Source organism: Cervus canadensis, chromosome 5 (assembly GCF_019320065.1).
Source record: "Cervus canadensis isolate Bull #8, Minnesota chromosome 5, ASM1932006v1, whole genome shotgun sequence".
NCBI lineage: Eukaryota > Metazoa > Chordata > Mammalia > Artiodactyla > Cervidae > Cervus > Cervus canadensis.
Window position 1 is genome coordinate 78,766,736 of NC_057390.1, and position 18,896 is coordinate 78,785,631.

At 40.8% G+C, this 18,896-nt stretch overlaps 1 protein-coding gene across 1 annotated transcript in view; it reads left to right on the plus strand.

The window, feature by feature from the left end:
• The window catches only part of NBAS (NBAS subunit of NRZ tethering complex), a 308,614-nt gene that overhangs the window by 206,470 nt on the left and 83,248 nt on the right, over positions 1–18,896 (plus strand). The window contains exons 43-44 of the mRNA XM_043469328.1: positions 10,653–10,903; positions 12,337–12,671. Coding sequence (XP_043325263.1) covers positions 10,653–10,903; positions 12,337–12,671 — 586 coding nt within the window. The remainder of the gene's footprint in view (positions 1–10,652; positions 10,904–12,336; positions 12,672–18,896) is intronic.

Sequence of the window (18,896 nt, forward strand, 5' to 3'; positions counted from 1 at the left end):
AGAAGATGGGAAGCATTTTCTAGGAAGGCAGGACAGTTGACTGTAAAAAGCCCCTTGACAGGATGGAACCTGACTTCTGCAGGCCTAATAGATGAGGCCCTGAGAGTCAGTGGAGCATGATGTGAGATGGGGGGAACCAGACCTTGTAACAAGACCATGTGGGCCCTATCTAGGGCTGCGGGCTCTTTCCTGAGAGTGATAGGAAGGTACCTAAGGATTCTGATAAGACAGAGAGGTAACATGATCAGGTTTTCATTTTGGTAAGATCATTGTGGCCACCATGTTGAGGAAAGATTTTAGGGAGGCCATTGCAGACATATATGGACTGTTTAGGGAATTATGATAGTAATAGACTATAGGACGGGTGAGCATAGCCTGGAGTAGGGTTTTGAAAGTATAGGAATGATGAGAATGGGCTTCAGAGATACCTGCAAAGTGAAATAGATGGCACTAAATAAGTCAAATAATAAGGATAAACTAGCTATGGAGGTGAGTGAAAGGAAGAGGGTCAAAAATTACGTCCAGGGCTTTACTTGCTCAGTCCATTGGATGATGACATCATTTGAGACAGAAGATACTAGTTAGGGATACACGGTTAGGGGAGGGTGAGGAAAAGGCAAAGGAATAGAAGTGTTATACATGTGGCAGTTCCCAAGACGAAAGATCAAGTGGACAGTGTGTCTTACAGATTTGGGATTCATAAGGAAAGGTGGAGTTTGGAGATAGTAATTTGGGAGTCATAGGCACACAGATGATAAATAAGCCATGTTGCTGGTATTCTTTGGGAGTGATTGTAGAATGAGAGAGGAGAAAGACTTAAGACAAACTTTGAAGACCTTCCACAATTAGGAAGAGGAAGAGCTGCCGCAAAAGGGACAAAATCAGCAATTGAGAGGGAGGAATGTTGTTCTAGGGAAGCTATGGGACAAAAGGGTTTAAAGAAGAGGGGTAGTGTTGAATGGTCAGTTCAGTTCAGTTGCTCGGTCGTGTCCGACTCTTTGTGACCCCACGGGCTGCAGCATGCCAGGATTCCCTGCCCATCACCAGCTCCCGGAACTTACTCACTCATGTCCATGCAGTCGGTGATGTCATCCAGCCATCTCATCCTCTGTTGTCTCCTTCTCCTCCTGCCTTCAATCTTTCCCAGCATCCCAGTTGAATGGTCAAGACCTGTTATAACTTATCGTCTTTAATTTTATTAATATTTCTGGAATTCCACAATCTACATCTTAAATATTTATGAAATTGTTACATGGGTGACAGTATTAATCTGTGATAAATATTGCAGTAACTTCACCATTTTGGAGGCATAGACATGTTCAAATAAATGTTTATTAAAAAAATGCATATTGGCTTAAAAAATTTTGGCATTTTATTAAATGTCTCTTTTCATTGACTGTTCCATAAAAGGTTGTCATATCTGTCCAAACAGGATGCCCCATTGGTCTCTGAGTATATTATAAATTATCAGGCAATCCAGTGACGTGCATGACTGTTCCCAGCGCATCGTTACAGCGGATCACAGTGTGGTTATGCAGATTCACAGCAATTACAAAAGCAGGAAATTATTATCTCCTGATGTCAGTACTTACGAGCAACAAAACACCTAATGTTGATTTAGCAAGTGATGTTTGGTGCTCCCTGTTCTTTACTTAAAAGACTGTTATTTGCCATATTATTCAGTCCAGCTTAGTCACACGAGTATTAAAGATCAGCCATTAATACAGTAGAAATTGCCCAGTATTTACTTGCTGAATCAATGCCAATAAGATGTCAATAGATTGGAGTTACAAGAAAAAGACGTTCTTTATTTTAGAGTTTTTGTGTTACTATTCCTTTAAAAAAGTCATCTTTGCCCCCGAAGTTGATTTTTCTATAATTTTGCCTCTCCTTCCTCTTGGTTGAATTTGGAGGTATTTCCTCATCTCAGCCAGTGTACACAGAAGCAGGCACACAGGTGGATGAGGCAGCCTTGTACACTAAAGCAGACGCTTCTGATCAAGAAACCGTGAGTACATCCTGATAGTCTCGCCAGCTGTGTGTCAGCCTGCATGGGAAAATTCAGTTCTCGGAAACTCATTCTCCTATATTCTTAAGTCATAAATGATTTCATGGTGAAATGTCAAACCTACAGAACCTGACACATGATCAATCCTTAATGAATGGTAGTGATTACTGGAATTTCACTCCTGTAAGAAAGAGATAATTGTCATAAACACCCAAACTTGAGTTCCTGGTCTCCTTTTCCCCTTGTTTCTTCTCATTTTCTTTCTTTTTCTTGGTAGTTTTCAATATCAGAGATGGTTTTGTGGGTCCGTGTGCCTGCCGTCAGCTCCAGCTGGCCGGCCCTGACTCTGCTGGGCGCGTTCAGCTTCCTGAACTCAGGGCTGATTCTTGCTCACCACAGCCTTCACAGCCCTCTTCATCTCTGGGCTGTTCTAGGCACTTTGGTGCATCTTAGAGATGACGTTAACTACTAGTGCCTGTGTGGCCTGGTGTGAGGCCGTGGGCTTTGGAGTCAGGCCACATTTCAAGATCCAGCTCTGCTCCCATAACCCCAACTGTGTAGCCTTGAGCAAGTCTCCTGATCCTCTTGCATTGCTGTTTTCTTAGTTATGAGGACCATGATCCCCACCTGGTTGTGGTCGTAAAGATTAGAGAAAATCTGTGGCAGGTGTGTAGCCAGAGGGCTATTCAGTCTGTCAAGATTATTCCTGTTATTGCTCGTGTCAATTCTGCTGATTCCATCACTGTCTTTAAGTTTTGGATACGGGATCATTTTGAAATGGCAGAGGATGCTTGTAGTTGGCGGAATAGTGCCTTTGTTTATTCATGAAGAATTATCATCATCTCTTTTACTAGTACCTTTGTATTTCGAGCACAGATTTAAATGTTGAACAAAATGGACTCCTTCTTACCCTTATGGAGCGTATATTCTAATTGGGGAGACCCGCACCACACACAAACACACACACACACACACACACACACCAACTAAAAACAAACTGCTAGTCATAAGAAGTACCACACACACACACACACACACACACACACTTAACAACTAAAAACAAACTGCTAGTCATAAGAAGTACCACACACACACACACACACACACACTTAACAACTAAAAACAAACTGCTAGTCATAAGAAGTAACACACACACACACACACACACACACACACACACACACACACACACACACACACACACACACACACACACACACACACACACACTTAACAACTAAAAACAAACTGCTAGTCATAAGAAGTACCATAAAGGAAACCCACAAGAAGCAGATAGGGAAGACCTCTCGTAGGAGATACAAACAGATCACTCTTGGAGAGAGGAAGAAAAGGCATTTGCAGAGGGAACCAGTTCTGGGACAGTGGATTCTTGGAATTTTTGAGTAGAGGAACAGCCTTGGTGGTTGGAGTGAATGGAGTCCAGTGAGCAAAGGAGGATTACACAGGGGCCAGAGATACCTTTGATTGTCAGCTTTGAGAACAACCTCAGTCTCTTCCTTCTTATTTAAGCTGCAGACCTGAAGGCCACACATCCTACACTTTCATTTCACTCTGATATGTGCTTTTCCATCACCCAGGGGATTGATTATCTGCATGATCTTGCTTGGGTGGCGGAGATCAAGTGAGATACCTCTTCATCTCAGCTGGTCAGTTCAGTGCCACCTCTTTAGACGCTGAGAAGGGCCTCTGCCTGTGCTGTGCTGTTTTGCACAATCAGTTGTATATTGTCTGCTAGGACTCTGTGGTCTCACATATAAGGATGGACAAGAGCACATTATAGCTGTGAGGAAGTCAATGAACTCTAATGTATCTACCTATTCCTGTGTTGAAACAGAAGCTGAGGGTTTCTGTTGTTCATAGGCTGATGTCCAGAGTGCCATGTAGAGAATTCTCAGTTCTGGCTTTCATCTCTTGGCTTAGTTGAAGAGTTAGGGTGAGAATAGTTAGTGTGTGAAAAGGGGGATTTAAAGCAGCTTAGCTTTTTGAAAGTATGTTGTAACATTGAAAAGTTATGTAAATAAAAATTCAAGTCCAGGAAGAATCCATATCAGGGTCGAAGGATTGACTATAGAAATTCAGGTCATACATCTTACCCATTTTTAAAAATTGAGCCATGTATTAACTTTTGATCTTTCTTTGGCCCAAAGGGCCATGATATTGATCACAACTGTGATTTGCCTTGTGCATAAGAAAAAAATCTACTAATCCTAAAAACGGAAGAACTAAATGCTGCTGCTGCTGCTAAGTCACTTCAGTCGTGTTCTACTCTGTGCGACCCCATAGACGGCAGCCCAGCAGGCTCCCCCGTCCCTGGGATTCTCCAGGCAAGAACACTGGAGTGGGTTGCCATTTCCTTCTCCAATGCATGAAAGTGAAAAGTGAAAGTGAAGGCACTCAGTCGTGTCCGACTCTTAGCGACCCCATGGGCTGCAGCCTACCAGGCTCCTCCGTCCAGGGGATTTTCCAGGCAAGAGTACTGGAGTGTGGTACCATTGCCTTCTCCAAGAACTAAATGCTACCATTACCCAAATGGAGGCAATTCTTTTCATATATCTGCTACCTTCCTTTCTGTGTTACGATACTTAAGGCTACTTTTCCCCCAAATAGTAAAGAAAAAAATTCCTTTTACTGGCATAAAATGTAGTAAGACAAAGATGCATCTGGAGCCTGTTCTCATCTTGTGAAAAGTGCTCAGTCTTTGAATACTACAGGTCTGGATTCACACCACAGCTCTGTGACTTCCTTCTAATGTGTCCTTGGTGAGCAAGTTGTTTCATCCTTCTACTCCTAGAGTTTCCTCCTCTGCAAAATGAGTATTCTCACTCCATGTTGCAAAACTGCTTCAAGCTTTGAGATATTTATATAAAATACCTGGCATGTTGTAGTAGATGCTCAGGGGTGAAAAAAGTAGCTATTTTAAAGTCTGGGCTTCCCTGGTGGCTCAGTGGGGAAGAATCTGCCTGCCAAGCAGGAGACACAGGTTCAGTCCCTGAGTTGGGAAGATCCTCCAGAGAAGGAAATGGCAACCCTCCCCAGTATTCTTGCCTGGGACCTGGGAAATCCCATGGACAGAGGAGCCTGGTGGCCTGACCCCACAGAGTCGCAAAAGAGTCAGACATGACTTAACAACTAAACAACAACAGCTGTTAATTCTGGAAACAGGCCAGATTTACTGAACTCACCCTCTGACAGCTGTCAACCTAAGGTTGCAGATCTGATTTTTGAACAGTTATTTTTCAGGTCAATGTGAATGTCAATTATAAGATACCTGCTTTATAAGAATTAAATGAGATAGCATACTTGCTATCTAAGAAGTGCTTAGTAAAGGATGCCTATTGCTGTGTCTGTGCTATAATATCCTTTAAAATATTTTTGGTAGAGAAATAATAATAGGAGACTCTATAAACCAGCCAGAGTTGGCAATTTATGAGAAATGAGAAGGCTTAAGGGGTCAGGCTTGTCCTTCTGGAGGAGACGAGGCCTGTTCACATGGCCTTCCTTCCGCATAACCGCTCCGTCCGTAGAAACCGTTCCGCAGAGGAGCTTGCCAAGTGCCAGTGTGATGAGAAGTCGACTCCGAGGTCCTCCTCATTACTGAGCCTCTCATGAAGTGCGTAGGTGACCTTGCAGAGTGAAAGTTCATTTTGTGGTTTGTGAAGGCACTTGGCTAACATGCTGGAGAAGCTGAAAAAGGCCATCATTTTTTCACCCCATTTCCCTCACTTAATCACATATGCAGCTGTCAGGCAGGGCTACAGATCAGGTCTGTGCCATCAGGTTCCTTTGGAGGCATTTGTGTGGTAAATATCTTCGACTGTTTCCTTCACATCGAGGAGGAGTTTCCCTCCTCACATTGGAGAAGTTGTGATTTAAAGGGTAGAATCGTCTGTTTCCACAGTGGTGGAAAGAGTCAGTGGTGGGGGCCTGTTCACCCGTGGTCATGGTCATTCATGTGGGTTGATGTATCTTCATACTACTGGGGTTAGTCTTTGGAGGACCCCTCGGCCCACCCATCCCTCTGCTCCTTCCAGCCTTTCCCAGGAGCCCTCACCTCTCTCCTTCCAGCCCCCTCTGTGTACTCCTTACAGTCAACTCATGGAATGGTGTATCACTCAGTCTCAGATTAAGTAAAGTATAATACATTTGAATAAACTTGTTTACCTATACGAATATAAGTCCTTTCAATTCATGCTGTTCTTGAATCACATTTTTGGGTTATTGACGACCAGAAGCCATTACAGAACCCCTAATCGTGGGATTAGTACCAATAATTTATTCCTTGTGCCTTTAGTACAACTAATGCTAGCTTCTTCCTGTAGTTAATCTCTGAAAGTTAATGAGCTGCCTTACAGCTAAAACTTAGAAAAATCACTTAAACAGTTTTTAAGGGCAACCACTGATTTGATTAGTGAAAAGTCCACATGGTATTTCTTCCTACTCTTCTTGAATGCGTTCTTTGGAATTGTTTTCTAAGTAGAGATTTCATTTCTTGTTCCAAAGGGAAGATAACAGCTTCTTTCGATGGAACTGTTAAAATGGATTATCGATTACTGGCATCTATAAAAGATCTTAGTACCTTGTAATTTACTGAAGAGGGAGGTTTTCGTATTTATCATGTGTCAGTAAAGATATTCCAGTATCTCTCTTGACAAGATAATTAGGGAAAATTGCATGTTGAGCAAACTGAATTGCAGGCACAGGAGAGTAGGTGGGTGGGAAGGGGGTCGGTAATGTTGACTGAAAGAGACTATATTCAGAATCAAGTCAAACATAGATGAGCTAAAGCTATTATGATTTAGTCATTGTCCATTTTGTAAATGGGTCTGTCTTAGATACTCTGTTTATCAGGTGATAGGAATGAAGTATGACAGGAGAACTCTTAGGTTTTTGCCACTGGGAGAGAGAACTAATGTCTGTGTTAGAGAAGGAATCCTGTTTTTGAAATGTTTATCAGTACAGCTGCTGGAGCTCCATCAATTGCTGGCTACTTTGTGACCAGGTGAGCAGACCCATCCACACAGAGTCCCCACTGGATACTTGGTCTTAGGCAGGCCACTCGTCTCTAATGACAGTTTCTCATCTGTAAGTTGGTAATTGGGCTTGCATGGTGACTCAGATGGTAAAGAATCTGCCTGCAGCACAGGAGATCTGGGTCGGGAAGATCTAGAGAAGGAGATGGCAACCCACTCCAGTATTCTTGCCTGGAGAATCCCACAGACAGAGGAACCTGACGGGCTACAGTCCATGGGGTCACAAAGAGTTGGACACGATGGAGTAACTAACAGTTTCACTTTCAAGTTGCTAATTACCCAGATTCCACTTGTCTGACACAGTTATCAGTGTAACAAGTGCAAGGTGTTCTTTGTTGTTTTTTCTCTTTTCCTTCTTCCATCAAGCATGTTCTTCTGCTTGCAAATCTTTGTGAGTATGAATCATCTTAACAGGATGACACAGCTTCCTATTTACTTCTTTACTACATTGTCTTCAGACTTCACTTAGCATATTACAAAGGAACATCAGAAATTCTGTGACTTTCATATACCACTGGGTATACAGTACAGGCATACCTTGGAGATATTACAGGTTTGGTTACAGATCGTTGCAGTAAAGCCAATATCACAATAAAGCTAGTACATGAGTTTTTGTTTCCCAGTGCATATAAAAGTTACATTTACACTGTATTGTAGTCTAAGTGTGCAAAAATAATTACATCTAAAAAACGTGCAGACCTTAATTAAAAGATACTTTATTGCTTAAAAATTCCAAAACAATTGCAACAGTCACATCAAAGATCACAGATCACCATAACAAATATAATAATAATGACAAAGTTTGAAATATTGCGAGAATTACCAAAATGTGACACAGAGACACGAAGTTAGCAAACGCTGTTGGGAAGATGACACCAGTCGTCTTGTATGACGCAGGGGTGCCACCAAGCTTCCATTTGTCTAAAAAAAAAAAAAATTCAAGTATCTGTGAAGTATAGTAAAGCAAAAGGCAGAGTAAAATGAGGCCTGCCTGTGTATTTCAGAGATGACCTTGCACACTTTTTTTTTTTATTAGTTGGAGGCTAATTACTTTACAGTATTGTAGTGGTTTTTGTCATACATTGACATGAATCAGCCATTGATTTACATGTATTCCCCATCCCGATCCCCCCCTCCCGCCTCCCTCTCCATCCCATCCCTCTGGGTCTTCCCAGTGCACCAGGCCCGAGCACTTGTCTCATGCATCCAGCCTGGGCTGGTGATCTGTTTCACCCTAGGTAATATACATGTTTCGATGCTGTTCTCTCGAAACATCCCACCATCGCCTTCTCCCACAGAGTCCAAAAGTCTGTTCTGTACATCTGTGTCTCTTTTTCTGTTTTGCATATAGGGTTATCGTTACCATCTTTCTAAATTCCATATATATGCGTTAGTATACTGTATTGGTCTTTATCTTTCTGGGACCTTGCACACTTTGAATAGTTGTAGGATCCAGAAGAGTTTGGGACTAGCCATCCATTTATACTCACTCTTTCCTGTACAGGCCTTGTGCCCTCTCGTCGTGATACTTTCATTCATGTTATTTCTGCTTCATTCCTTTCTACAATACCCACTTCAAGCACTTCTTTCAATAAACCTTCTGTTTCATTGATATCTACCTCCTCTGAAGTTATAGCTTTAGTGGCCTTACCCTTTTATTTTTTTTTAACTGAAGGGTAATTGCTTTACAGTGTTGTGTTGGTTTCTGCCACACATCAGTGTAAATCAGCCATAAGTATACATATGTCGCCTCCCTCCCACCCCCTCGGTTGTCACAGAGCACTGGGTTCAGCTCCTTGTGCTATATGGCATTTTCCCACTAGCCATCTATTTTACATGTGGTATATATATATATTTCAGTGCTACTCTTTCAGTTCATCCCACCCTTTCCTTCCCCTGCTCTGTCTACAGTTCTGTTCTCTATGTCTGCAAGTGGTTCTCCCTTTGATTGGGATATAATTGCATGTCCTTTGTTAGCCCACACCATTATTGTGCATTGTTGTTTAATTATCTAGAATGCAACTGGGTTTTCATACTGCTGGCTGAGAGTTCTGTGTTGTAAATCTTGATACCCTCCCTGGTGCTGAGCACAGGTCTCTTGTCTGTAGATGACACCTAAGTTTTTGTTCCTCCTCGCATCTACTTGGCATTCATAAGGTACATGTCGAGTGTTTCCTTTGTACCACACACTGGTGCTTGGTGCTGAGAAGCTAAAGCTAAAGAAGATGTGGTGTCATTTTTGCAATCAAGTGTACATAGTCTATGTGGGACAGGCAGACTAGTAAATAGTTAAAGCATGTTATGAATAGAAGGAAACTGTGGGGCATTTTTATAGTCCAGGAACATTTTTATAGAGAATTTGCAAATGTTTGAATTGTATCTTAATAGAAAAATAGGATTTCTCTTGAAGTTAAAGTTTAAAAAGCATTTTGGAATTGCTTGATATTTTGACTTTATAGATTGCTGCCTTTATGCCAAGTATTATCATACCCTCATACAGATTTTAAAGTATATTGTGTATTGACTTTATTTACATAAAACAAAAACATGTCTTGGTACTTTCTGAAAGAGGGAATTCCAGTGAATAGAATGTCATATTTCAGAGGAGTTGCTTTTCAACTATATAAAGCCTAACTTTTATCCTGCTTGAGGTCTCTTCATGCTCCAGCTCTCATTCTCTGCTCCCAGGTTCTTTCTTTGCTGCTACTATGAACTCTGGAAGCTGTGTGTTTCCATTAGAGCCCAGGGCTGCCTGAAGACCTCTTACAGTTAGAAAGCTTGAAGCTCTTCCTTTGTGGGGTGTCAGGATTAAACTGGGCAGGAGGCACTGTGTTCTGTCCGGAGGAAAGTATGATACCAAAATTCAGCCCTCTCCATCACCCATTTAACACAAAGTGATTAACCAAACAAAACCCTTTAAAATTGTTTTCAACAGTTTGACATTAAATAACTTCTAATAAATTACATTACAAAAACGTCTAAGTCAAGATTAAAACATTAAGATATGTGCTTTATTCAACTGGCTTCAAGTGCAGACAATTCAAGTGCAAGTATCTCTTCTTTCCTATTGTTATTCTGTTTGAACACAGTATCAAGGTTATGTCTCCTGAATGTCAGTTCTAGCCTCTTGGATATAAAATTTACGCCAGAAAGTTGGGTGTTTTTCTTCACCTCCCTTTTTCCTAAATTCCTGAAATAATAAATTTGTTTACATTTCTATAATGAAGCTCAAATTTTACATTTTTTCTTATGACATGAATAAATAATGCATAGTGGAAGGTGACAGATCTGGGTTCATTTCCTAGCTAGTAAACACTGGGCTGCTCTCTGCTGCAGAAATGTGAAATAATATAACTTTCTAGGGTTACTTTAGACCCGCATGAGATAATGTGAAAATCCTGTAGTACCATTCGGAATGGAAATGATCTGCACCTGTACCAGAGACAAATAGTACTACTGTATTTGATTAGGCAGCAAGAAGGAATTTGTGAGAAGTAGCCTTTTTTCCTAGGTTTCCAAAAAAAGGGCACTTTTTAAAAAAAATAATGAACCAAATCTTACCAGTCTTAACATAATTTGTCTCTTAATTTCAGCTTGTCCACAGCAGAAATTGAAAACCGCGCCCAGTCCCTTCATCTCTTTGAGACACTGAAGACCGACCCTGAAGGCTTTCACAAGCACATGGTCAAGTATATTTACCCCACGATCGGCGGCTTTGATCACGAAAGGCTGCTGTACTATTTCACTCTGCTGGAGAGCTGTGGCTGCTCGGGTCTCGGGAACTACGCCATTAAACCGGAAACCCATGTTCGGCTACTGAAGAAATTTAAGGTAGTGGCATCAGGTAAGACGGTCATCTTCCTGCCTGAATTCGTTCTTTAAATTCAGTCTCGGACTTCATTTTCGGTACATGGTCGTGTTCCTCCACCGTGGCTGGCATAACTGTGAAACCACAGTATTATGATGCTAGTTGACTTTAGTTATCATCTCTCCAGCTCCTTTACTTATTGTTGAGAGACTTAAATACTAGAGAAAGTTAGGTCACACAGTGACTTACAGAAGGCCTGGTATTAAAATCCAAAGTTTCTGAGGTCTTTTTTCCTCTACTCCCATTGTTTATATTTTATCTATATAAATGACAAGCTTGAGACACTTTAAAATAGGCAGAATTTTACTTCAGTGGAACCTATGTGTTTAAGGAATGTATGAAGCCTTTAAGAGCTTTTGAATCTTTAATGAATTGTGGAAATCTGTAGAATGCTGTCTGTTTATCTTTATGCTCGTAACTAACAGGTTAACCAGAAGGTATGCAATTAAAGGTGGGGAAAGAAAAAGGGAAAAAAAAGAAAAGAAGTTAACTACATTAAAATCTCTCAAATCTGTATGAAATTTTATAATTTACTGAACCCGGGTCTCCTGCTTTGCAGGCAGATTCTTTACCATCTGAGCCACCTGGGAAGCCTTTATAATTTATAAGGTACTTTGATCTGCTATTCATAATGATTGTGAGAATTTATTTCAGTGTATCAGTGGTTTACTGAGTAACTGAATTCAACCATGGACCAGACACAGAAAAAGGAGGTTCAATGCCTGCCTTTAGGTAGTTGATGAGATGTCAGATGGATGACAGATGAACATGGTGCAGTTTGGTGAGAGCACTGTTAGAGAGGATGTAGGTGCTATGGGGCACTGAGGAACTGAGGAGATGTTGCCAAGTCCAGGGTACACATGAGGATGCTAGGACTCACAGAGTGACCTGTTCAGGGCTGCACAGTTGTTTTTTTTTTTCTTTTTTTTTTTTTTCCAGTGGGTTTTGTCATACATTGATATGAATCAGCCATGGATTAACATGTATTCCCAATCCCGATCCCCCCTCCCACCTCCCTCTCCACCCGATTCCTCTGGGTCTTCCCAGTGCACCAGGCCGGAGCACTTGTCTCATGCATCCCACCTGGGCTGGTGATCTGTTTCACCATAGATAGTATACATGCTGTTCTTTTGAAATATCCCACCCTCACATTCTCCCACAAAGTTCAAAAGTCTGTTCTGTATTTCTGTGTCTCTTTTTCTGTTTTGCATATAGGGCTGCACAGTTGGCCAAGCTGCAAGCAGGGATTGGAACTCAGATTTTCAGTTTCATCTCAGTGACAAACGAAGCTGTCTGTTAGAACTGAATCTCTTCATTCAGCCATGCAGAGAGGCCCTGTGTGGGTTTGAAAGTTCCTGTGTGTTTATGTTGGAATAAACTACTCTCTCTTTTTCTTGCCTTTCCAATAGGTCTTGATTACAAAAAGCTGACTGATGAAAACATGAATCCTCTTGAGGCGTTGGAGCCAATCCTTTCAAGTCAGAATATCTTATCCATTTCCAAACTTGTTCCCAAAATCCCTGGAAAGGATGGCTGCATGCTTTCCCCAAGCTCTCTATACACCATCTGGTTACAGAAGCTGTTCTGGACTGGAGACCCTCACCTCGTTAAACAAGTCCCGGCGTCCCCCCCAGAGTGGCTGCATGCCTATGATGTCTGCATGAAGTACTTCGATCGCCTCCTCCCAGGTGACCTCACCGCTGTGGTGGACGCAGTGACCTTTTCTCCAAAAGCTGTGACCAAGGTAACCAAAAAGATAGCTTCACGTAGACTGGCCATCTTAGAAGAAATGAAAATTGCCCTTCCGGTCTGTCAACTTGCTTTTGTTTCCTTTCTTGACATGAGGAATACTTACATGGCTGGTGGTTTCGTTCTGTGCTGAGCATGACGTATGTTCACTGGGAGGCCGTTTTCCTCTATCACAGTTGTACAGGTAGAGTCTAAATCAGGCCTGACGGTTGTAATTTGCACATCCATTTTGTGCATGTTGTAGTTGTTCTCATAACATGTTATTTTATAGTAAATACTCCAGGCTCTTCTTTCCAACTGACAAGTGGGAAGAACCTCCAGTGCCAAGCCCATGTTCCCTGCTTTCAGAGCCAGGCTAACAACTTGCTGCACTGAAAATCAAGATCTTAAAAAATTTTCACATGAAGAATACTTAGGACGTGACTGAGTGGTAGAATTAACCAGAGTCTGTGTCGCATTTTCCAATGTCCACTCTGTGTCTCGGTGACCACTTTAACTGGATTCTAAGCCCTGCTGTCGGTCCTTCAACAATGTAGACTTTCACATAAATAGACGGTATAGGTCCTTCCCCTCCCCTTCTTGCCCGCCTCACCCAGACTCCCCTACTTACCACAAATGTGGATTTTTCATTGCTTGGACATGGGGTATTGTCTCTCCTAGAAAATCTGACTGCTGGTCTCAGATCTAAACAGCATCATCTTTGGGACTTCTTTTCACTTTCTCTCTCCTATCTCTGCTGCTACCTTCTCTTTCTACCTTCTCTTTTTACCAAGTTGCCCAGTCTGCCCAGGACCCTACCCCGTGTATTTTTACTGTAGTTCATGTTATCCTGAAAACTGAGTGTAGAGTCTAAGAATCCAAGTCATTCATTTGGAGATTGGCACAGGTGAAGGTTCAAACATCTACTAGAAATGCTAGTTTTAGCTACCTTGTAAGATTAATAGTTGTGGGTAACTAGGGACTCCATTTCCTTATTATAACTCAATTAATTCAGTTAATAACTTGGTTTGAAATTTTATAACCAGTGTGGTAAAAAGGAGATAATCACTTTTGTTGTTGTTAAGAAAAAAGCAAGGATGTCTATAAAAGGATTTAGCATGATATATCTGAAAAGAGCACACATGTAGAGTTACAAGGCTTTGAACTTTGGACCTGCCACTTCTCAGCTCCTTGGTTTAGCCTCAGGAATCTCTGTTAGACTTCTGCCTCCTTAAGGCAGAGGCTGTAATTGGAATTTATGAATAGATAATAGCATTACCCTGATTTGAATAGGTGAGGAAATGAAATTGAGGTTCAACAAGGTTAATTTGGTAATAGAGAAGCTATGATTTGAACTCAGGGAGGCTTGTTCCAAGGTCTTTGCTCTTAGGTGCTGAAGTGTATTATTTCTAAGAAGTAGAACAAACAGCTAGAGTCAAGGGACCTTTGTTGCAACTGTGGGAGAAAAGTAGGGCCAGACAGCCCCAGGCATTTTCAGTCCAAGCGGAGCAGCCTGTCATGGGATGGATTTTTCCAGAGCAGGGCTGAGTCTAAATGAGGAAGGCCGGGCCAGAGCCTCTCAATGCCTGGGAAAAGACGAGAGTCCAGCAAACAGTGGATAAATCTCCAAGAGTGAGAAGAAGTTGGAGTCCAATTAAGTGCTAGCAATGCTGGAAGTGTGTTTTGGAGGGAAAGGGCTGAGCCAAGAGGGATGTTGAAATCCAAGGAAATGGCTCCAGAGCTGGGTGGGACCTGTGAACCAGCCGAAGGAGCTCGACAAGCGAATAGACTGGCCAGGAAGATGGAGTGGTCCAGGCTGAAGAAGGTTTTATGTATTTTGTCTAAGGGCAGAGACAAAGCCTAGCATAGCCAGCCAAGGCCATGTTCTAATTGTGAGCACGTGTGTGGGGATGGACAAACAGCCTAGACTTTCCAACAGCGGTTATTTGCTCGTGGTTAAGCAAACCTAGGAGTTAGATGCAGAGTCTACTCAGATTGTTATTTATGTTTTAATTCAGACGATTTTAAGTTACAGCACATTCTCATCGCCTTAGTTTCTTAATTGTGTATCTTTAAGATACCCTCCAACCACGAGAAAATGTATGACCCAGTTGTCTGTGGGCATATGTGCACTTCTTCCAAGGAAAAGATGCATAGCTGACCCAGTTGGGATCAAGTCAGTTAATTGTGGTGGTGTTTTCTCTTAGCCCAGATGGTGTAATTCTCAGCAAGATATTTTACTGTAGAATGTGTCAAGAGGTGGTTTCCTACTAAGTCAAGCTATAGAAAAGTAAGACAGCCACATTAATTTGCTATCTTTAGATTTATGTCTGTCCTTGGTTTATTAATTGGCAGGCTTTAAGTTTTCCATTCAGAGAGGGCAAATACAAAGTTTAGGTGCGGTGCATCTTTGAAATCACGCAATGCTGTCCTAGAGAGAGAGGGTATAAAATTCATGTTGAAATACAACCCTCACATGTCAGAGGACACATTTGGAAAAGGAAATGCGGCTGGATGTGGCCAAGTTTGCAAAACACCAGATGTTACCACAGCTTGTACATGATGTAAAAAATGTAAAATAAGTGTATGTTACTCATATATAGTGTGCAGTTTTCAAATGTGTACCCACATTTAATTCAGAGCCAAACTTTTGGAAAGAACTGGTGAACTCCTGCTAGAGGGCCTAACAAGTATTCAGATACTGGAATTCATAGAGGAATATCCCCAAAGCCTGAATTTCATACCCATTCTGTTATGAAATAAGCCTGCTAAGGCACTTTGCCTTCATAATAATAGTCGCTTGCGCTAGCAGAATTCATAGACATTCTGGGGAAAATATTCACAAAACAACATTATGTCATGTAGGCTAAGATTGAATTTGCATGACATTCGAGGTGATGAATATGCAGAAGGGAAAAGAATACAAACGTTTCAAGTGCTTTGGCTCTAGTTCTCAATCACCGCTTTCCAGTTGAGTCAGGTTAGGCTTGCTCTCCTATTATTTTTCCAAATCAGTAATTAGAAACATTTTTATAGAAGGGCCAGAGAACGAGTTAGTGGGATAGAAATCCAGGAAAATGGTCAGCAAAGCTGAAAAGCAGGTCAGAACACCATTTGCTTGGTTCAGACATGACGTGATTACAGAAGGGGGCACTTGCAATCCCGGCCTTTGTGTTCTGTGCTCAGTGCTCACTCTTGGTTGCTGGTAGAGCTACATCCAAAAATAAGGATGCGGAAAATACTCCTCCTATTTAGGCAGTGCTTCTCAGGAGTTTGCCCGAATCCTTCTTTTAAAAGCTCGGAAGTAACAGAATTAGAAGCGCCTTCTGGTGCCCTGCCCAATGCTTCTCAAACTGGATTGGGTAGGCGTTTACCACCCTCTCCCCACTCGTGTGCACCCTGGGTTTCAGCCTCTACCTTTTGTTCATTTGGGAAATGTATCTCCTTTGGGTGAGAGCAGAAAAATTCTTGAGAACCTCTTTAGTCTGACCTCTGACCTTGAGCATCATTTCTATTGTTAATTAAGCCACTACCTCTGCTTCTGTATTTATTTACACACACGCACATATACACATAAGGAATCTTTCTTTCTCTTCTTATGTTGCCCACTTTCTGGTTCTGCCTTCTGAAGCTGTGGAAACAGCATGAGGGCATCTCTTGTTCATAAGACTTTAGATTCTTGAACTAAGCTGCTATTTCCTCCCTTATCCTGTTGTCTAGACTACTTGCTGTAAAAATCTGGAAAAATAGATTTATCTTAAAAACCATGATATGATCTAAAAATAAATTTTACTTCAGAAGTAACAAGCAAAAGGCTGCATTGTTAGCTATAACTTCAGGATCTTTCTGGTGCTAATGCCGTCTGTTAACTAAGAATGGGAGTGCATTTTTCACCATAATGAACAATTGGTGTCAGAAATCTATGTAAAAATGTGTAGGTAATGCATATTTCCTAATTGCATGGCATGATACATGACTTTCTGATGCATCAATCAAATGCATGCTATACAGATTTATTGAGTATTTAGGCATTATTGTGTGCTGTATATCTATTAGTTGCCATTGGAGACATCAAGACATAAAAGACATGCCTGTAAGAAACTTAAAATTAAGGGTTTTTTTCTTTACAGTAAAATTATAGTAATTGAGAATTACTCTCCCTATGAAATTAGAAATTCATTGAGGGCAAGGATGTTGCCTTTTATCTCCAAAGCTCCAGGTATCTAGTGTGGTATAAAAACAGATACTCCTTCAAGTGGTTTTTCAAATAGTTATTATCGTAGATGGACAGTTTTTACATCTTTTGTGTATGCCTTATTATTCTTAGCAATTATTGAGGACCCTAAACAACCTTTGTTTATGTAATATCTGTTGACATTTATCAACATTAGAAATTAAAACCAACATATTTTCAAAATATATGTTTAGTTCACTTAAGACTACCAATAATAGACCCATTTATAGGTTGATGGTAATAGCACCTCTTAATAGAAAATAGAAAGATAGTTATTTCACAAAAAAAAGAAAAATGAAAGCGTAACATCATTTTACGGTTACATGTCTGGCTTAATATTAATAGAACACAGCCAGGTTCTCATGTTTGTGTCTGTGTTCAGTTTTTGTCGATTGGGTTGAAGAAGATGAAGTTTTCAGCCTTACACAGATACAAGGTTAGAAAAGGGAGGTGTGCTTTAATGGCCTGTGGTGTAATTTTGAGTGTTCTTGCCACACTAAAACTCTCAACAAATGATAGATTCTTACAGGCTAGTTGTAGTATAGAATCAGAAACCCTATCCTTGATATCTCTATGCTCCATTATACTAAAACTGTTGTTCTAGATCGCACTTTGAATGGCTCTTTTACCCGTGTATGATTTGGAATATAATGAATTAAGCATTTGGAAAATTGGCTCACTGAGTTATGCAAATCATCCAAATGTTGATACAGAGCCTTATACATCATCAGCAAAATCACATGGATTGTTCTGAACACTCGTCTCATCCAGTGAGTCTTCAAGCATTGGGAAGCTGTCAAGCTCACAGTTGTGGGTACAAGTTTTCAAAAATTCCAATTTTTGCTTGAAAGCTTAAGTTGTGTCATTGGCAACAAATACTGTGAGTTATTTTCCTTGAAGTGACAGGCTCACTTTGTTCACGTGGGAGAAAATGTTTGCCAAATATTCAAGTCTGAATAGCCATAATTTGTCTATTAAGTTGTTCTTTCAAGCACAAATGGTAATGTATGCCAAAGCAGCTACTTCACCTCTTCATGACTCAGAGAGTCATTCAAACACTTTTTCTTTATTATATTTCAGTACACAGTGAGGCATTTTACGTGTATCTCTCAGTTCTTCGGAGATAATGCACTCAGTGGTTGAGATTTAATGAATTATTTTTACTCCTTCATCAAAAACATTCTCAAGTGAAAATACCAGTGGAGAGCACAGTGGCTCTTAGGACAGCTTGGTGCCACTCCCTTGGTTGTGCTAAGTTCCCACAGTTTTACCCACCATTGCTTTTTTACCATCATGTAAGTGTCAACACAGTGATAAAAGGTAAATAATGTTTTCATGTCATTGTCAAAATAATTTTGACCTTGTGAATCTCTTGAAAGAGTCATGGACCCGTGTGGTTTGTTGCCCACACTTTGAGAACCAGTTATAAGTTATTCTTTTCAAAACCACAGCCATCCTGGTGCTCACATGAAAGAGCATTTCAACTTCCTAACTATGTGTAACACAAAAAATAATGAGGATATCTCTGGTCAGTGCCTAAAGGATTGTCTTAGAGTTCAGTTCCTCAAAATAGTGTAATTCCTAATCAGCTTTCCAAATGTAGAGGTGTCAGAAAGAACTTGAAAATGTAAATGGAATGTGTGCATGGTAATATCATGATATCACTCTATGAATTTTTGAGCTTGCAATATATCTTTTCCTTCTACAAATTTAGCTTTTATAATTTTTTTTAGCGAACATATGCATTTTTTAATATTAATCAAGCTTAGCAGAGAGTTCTTTAGGAGAGGCATACATTCACCTCTTCCTCAGTTTCATTCCCAGGCCAGGATTTTGCTTTAGAGAAGAGGTGATTGATTTTTCCAGGACTTGGATACAGTAGAATTTGAGGGTGAAGATTAATCATGGCTCTACTCCTTCTTTACTCACACCCCCTTTTAGAATTCAGGAGGGTGAAAATGAATATCAACAATAAATAAATACTGTTGGAAGAGCTGGAATTGGGGA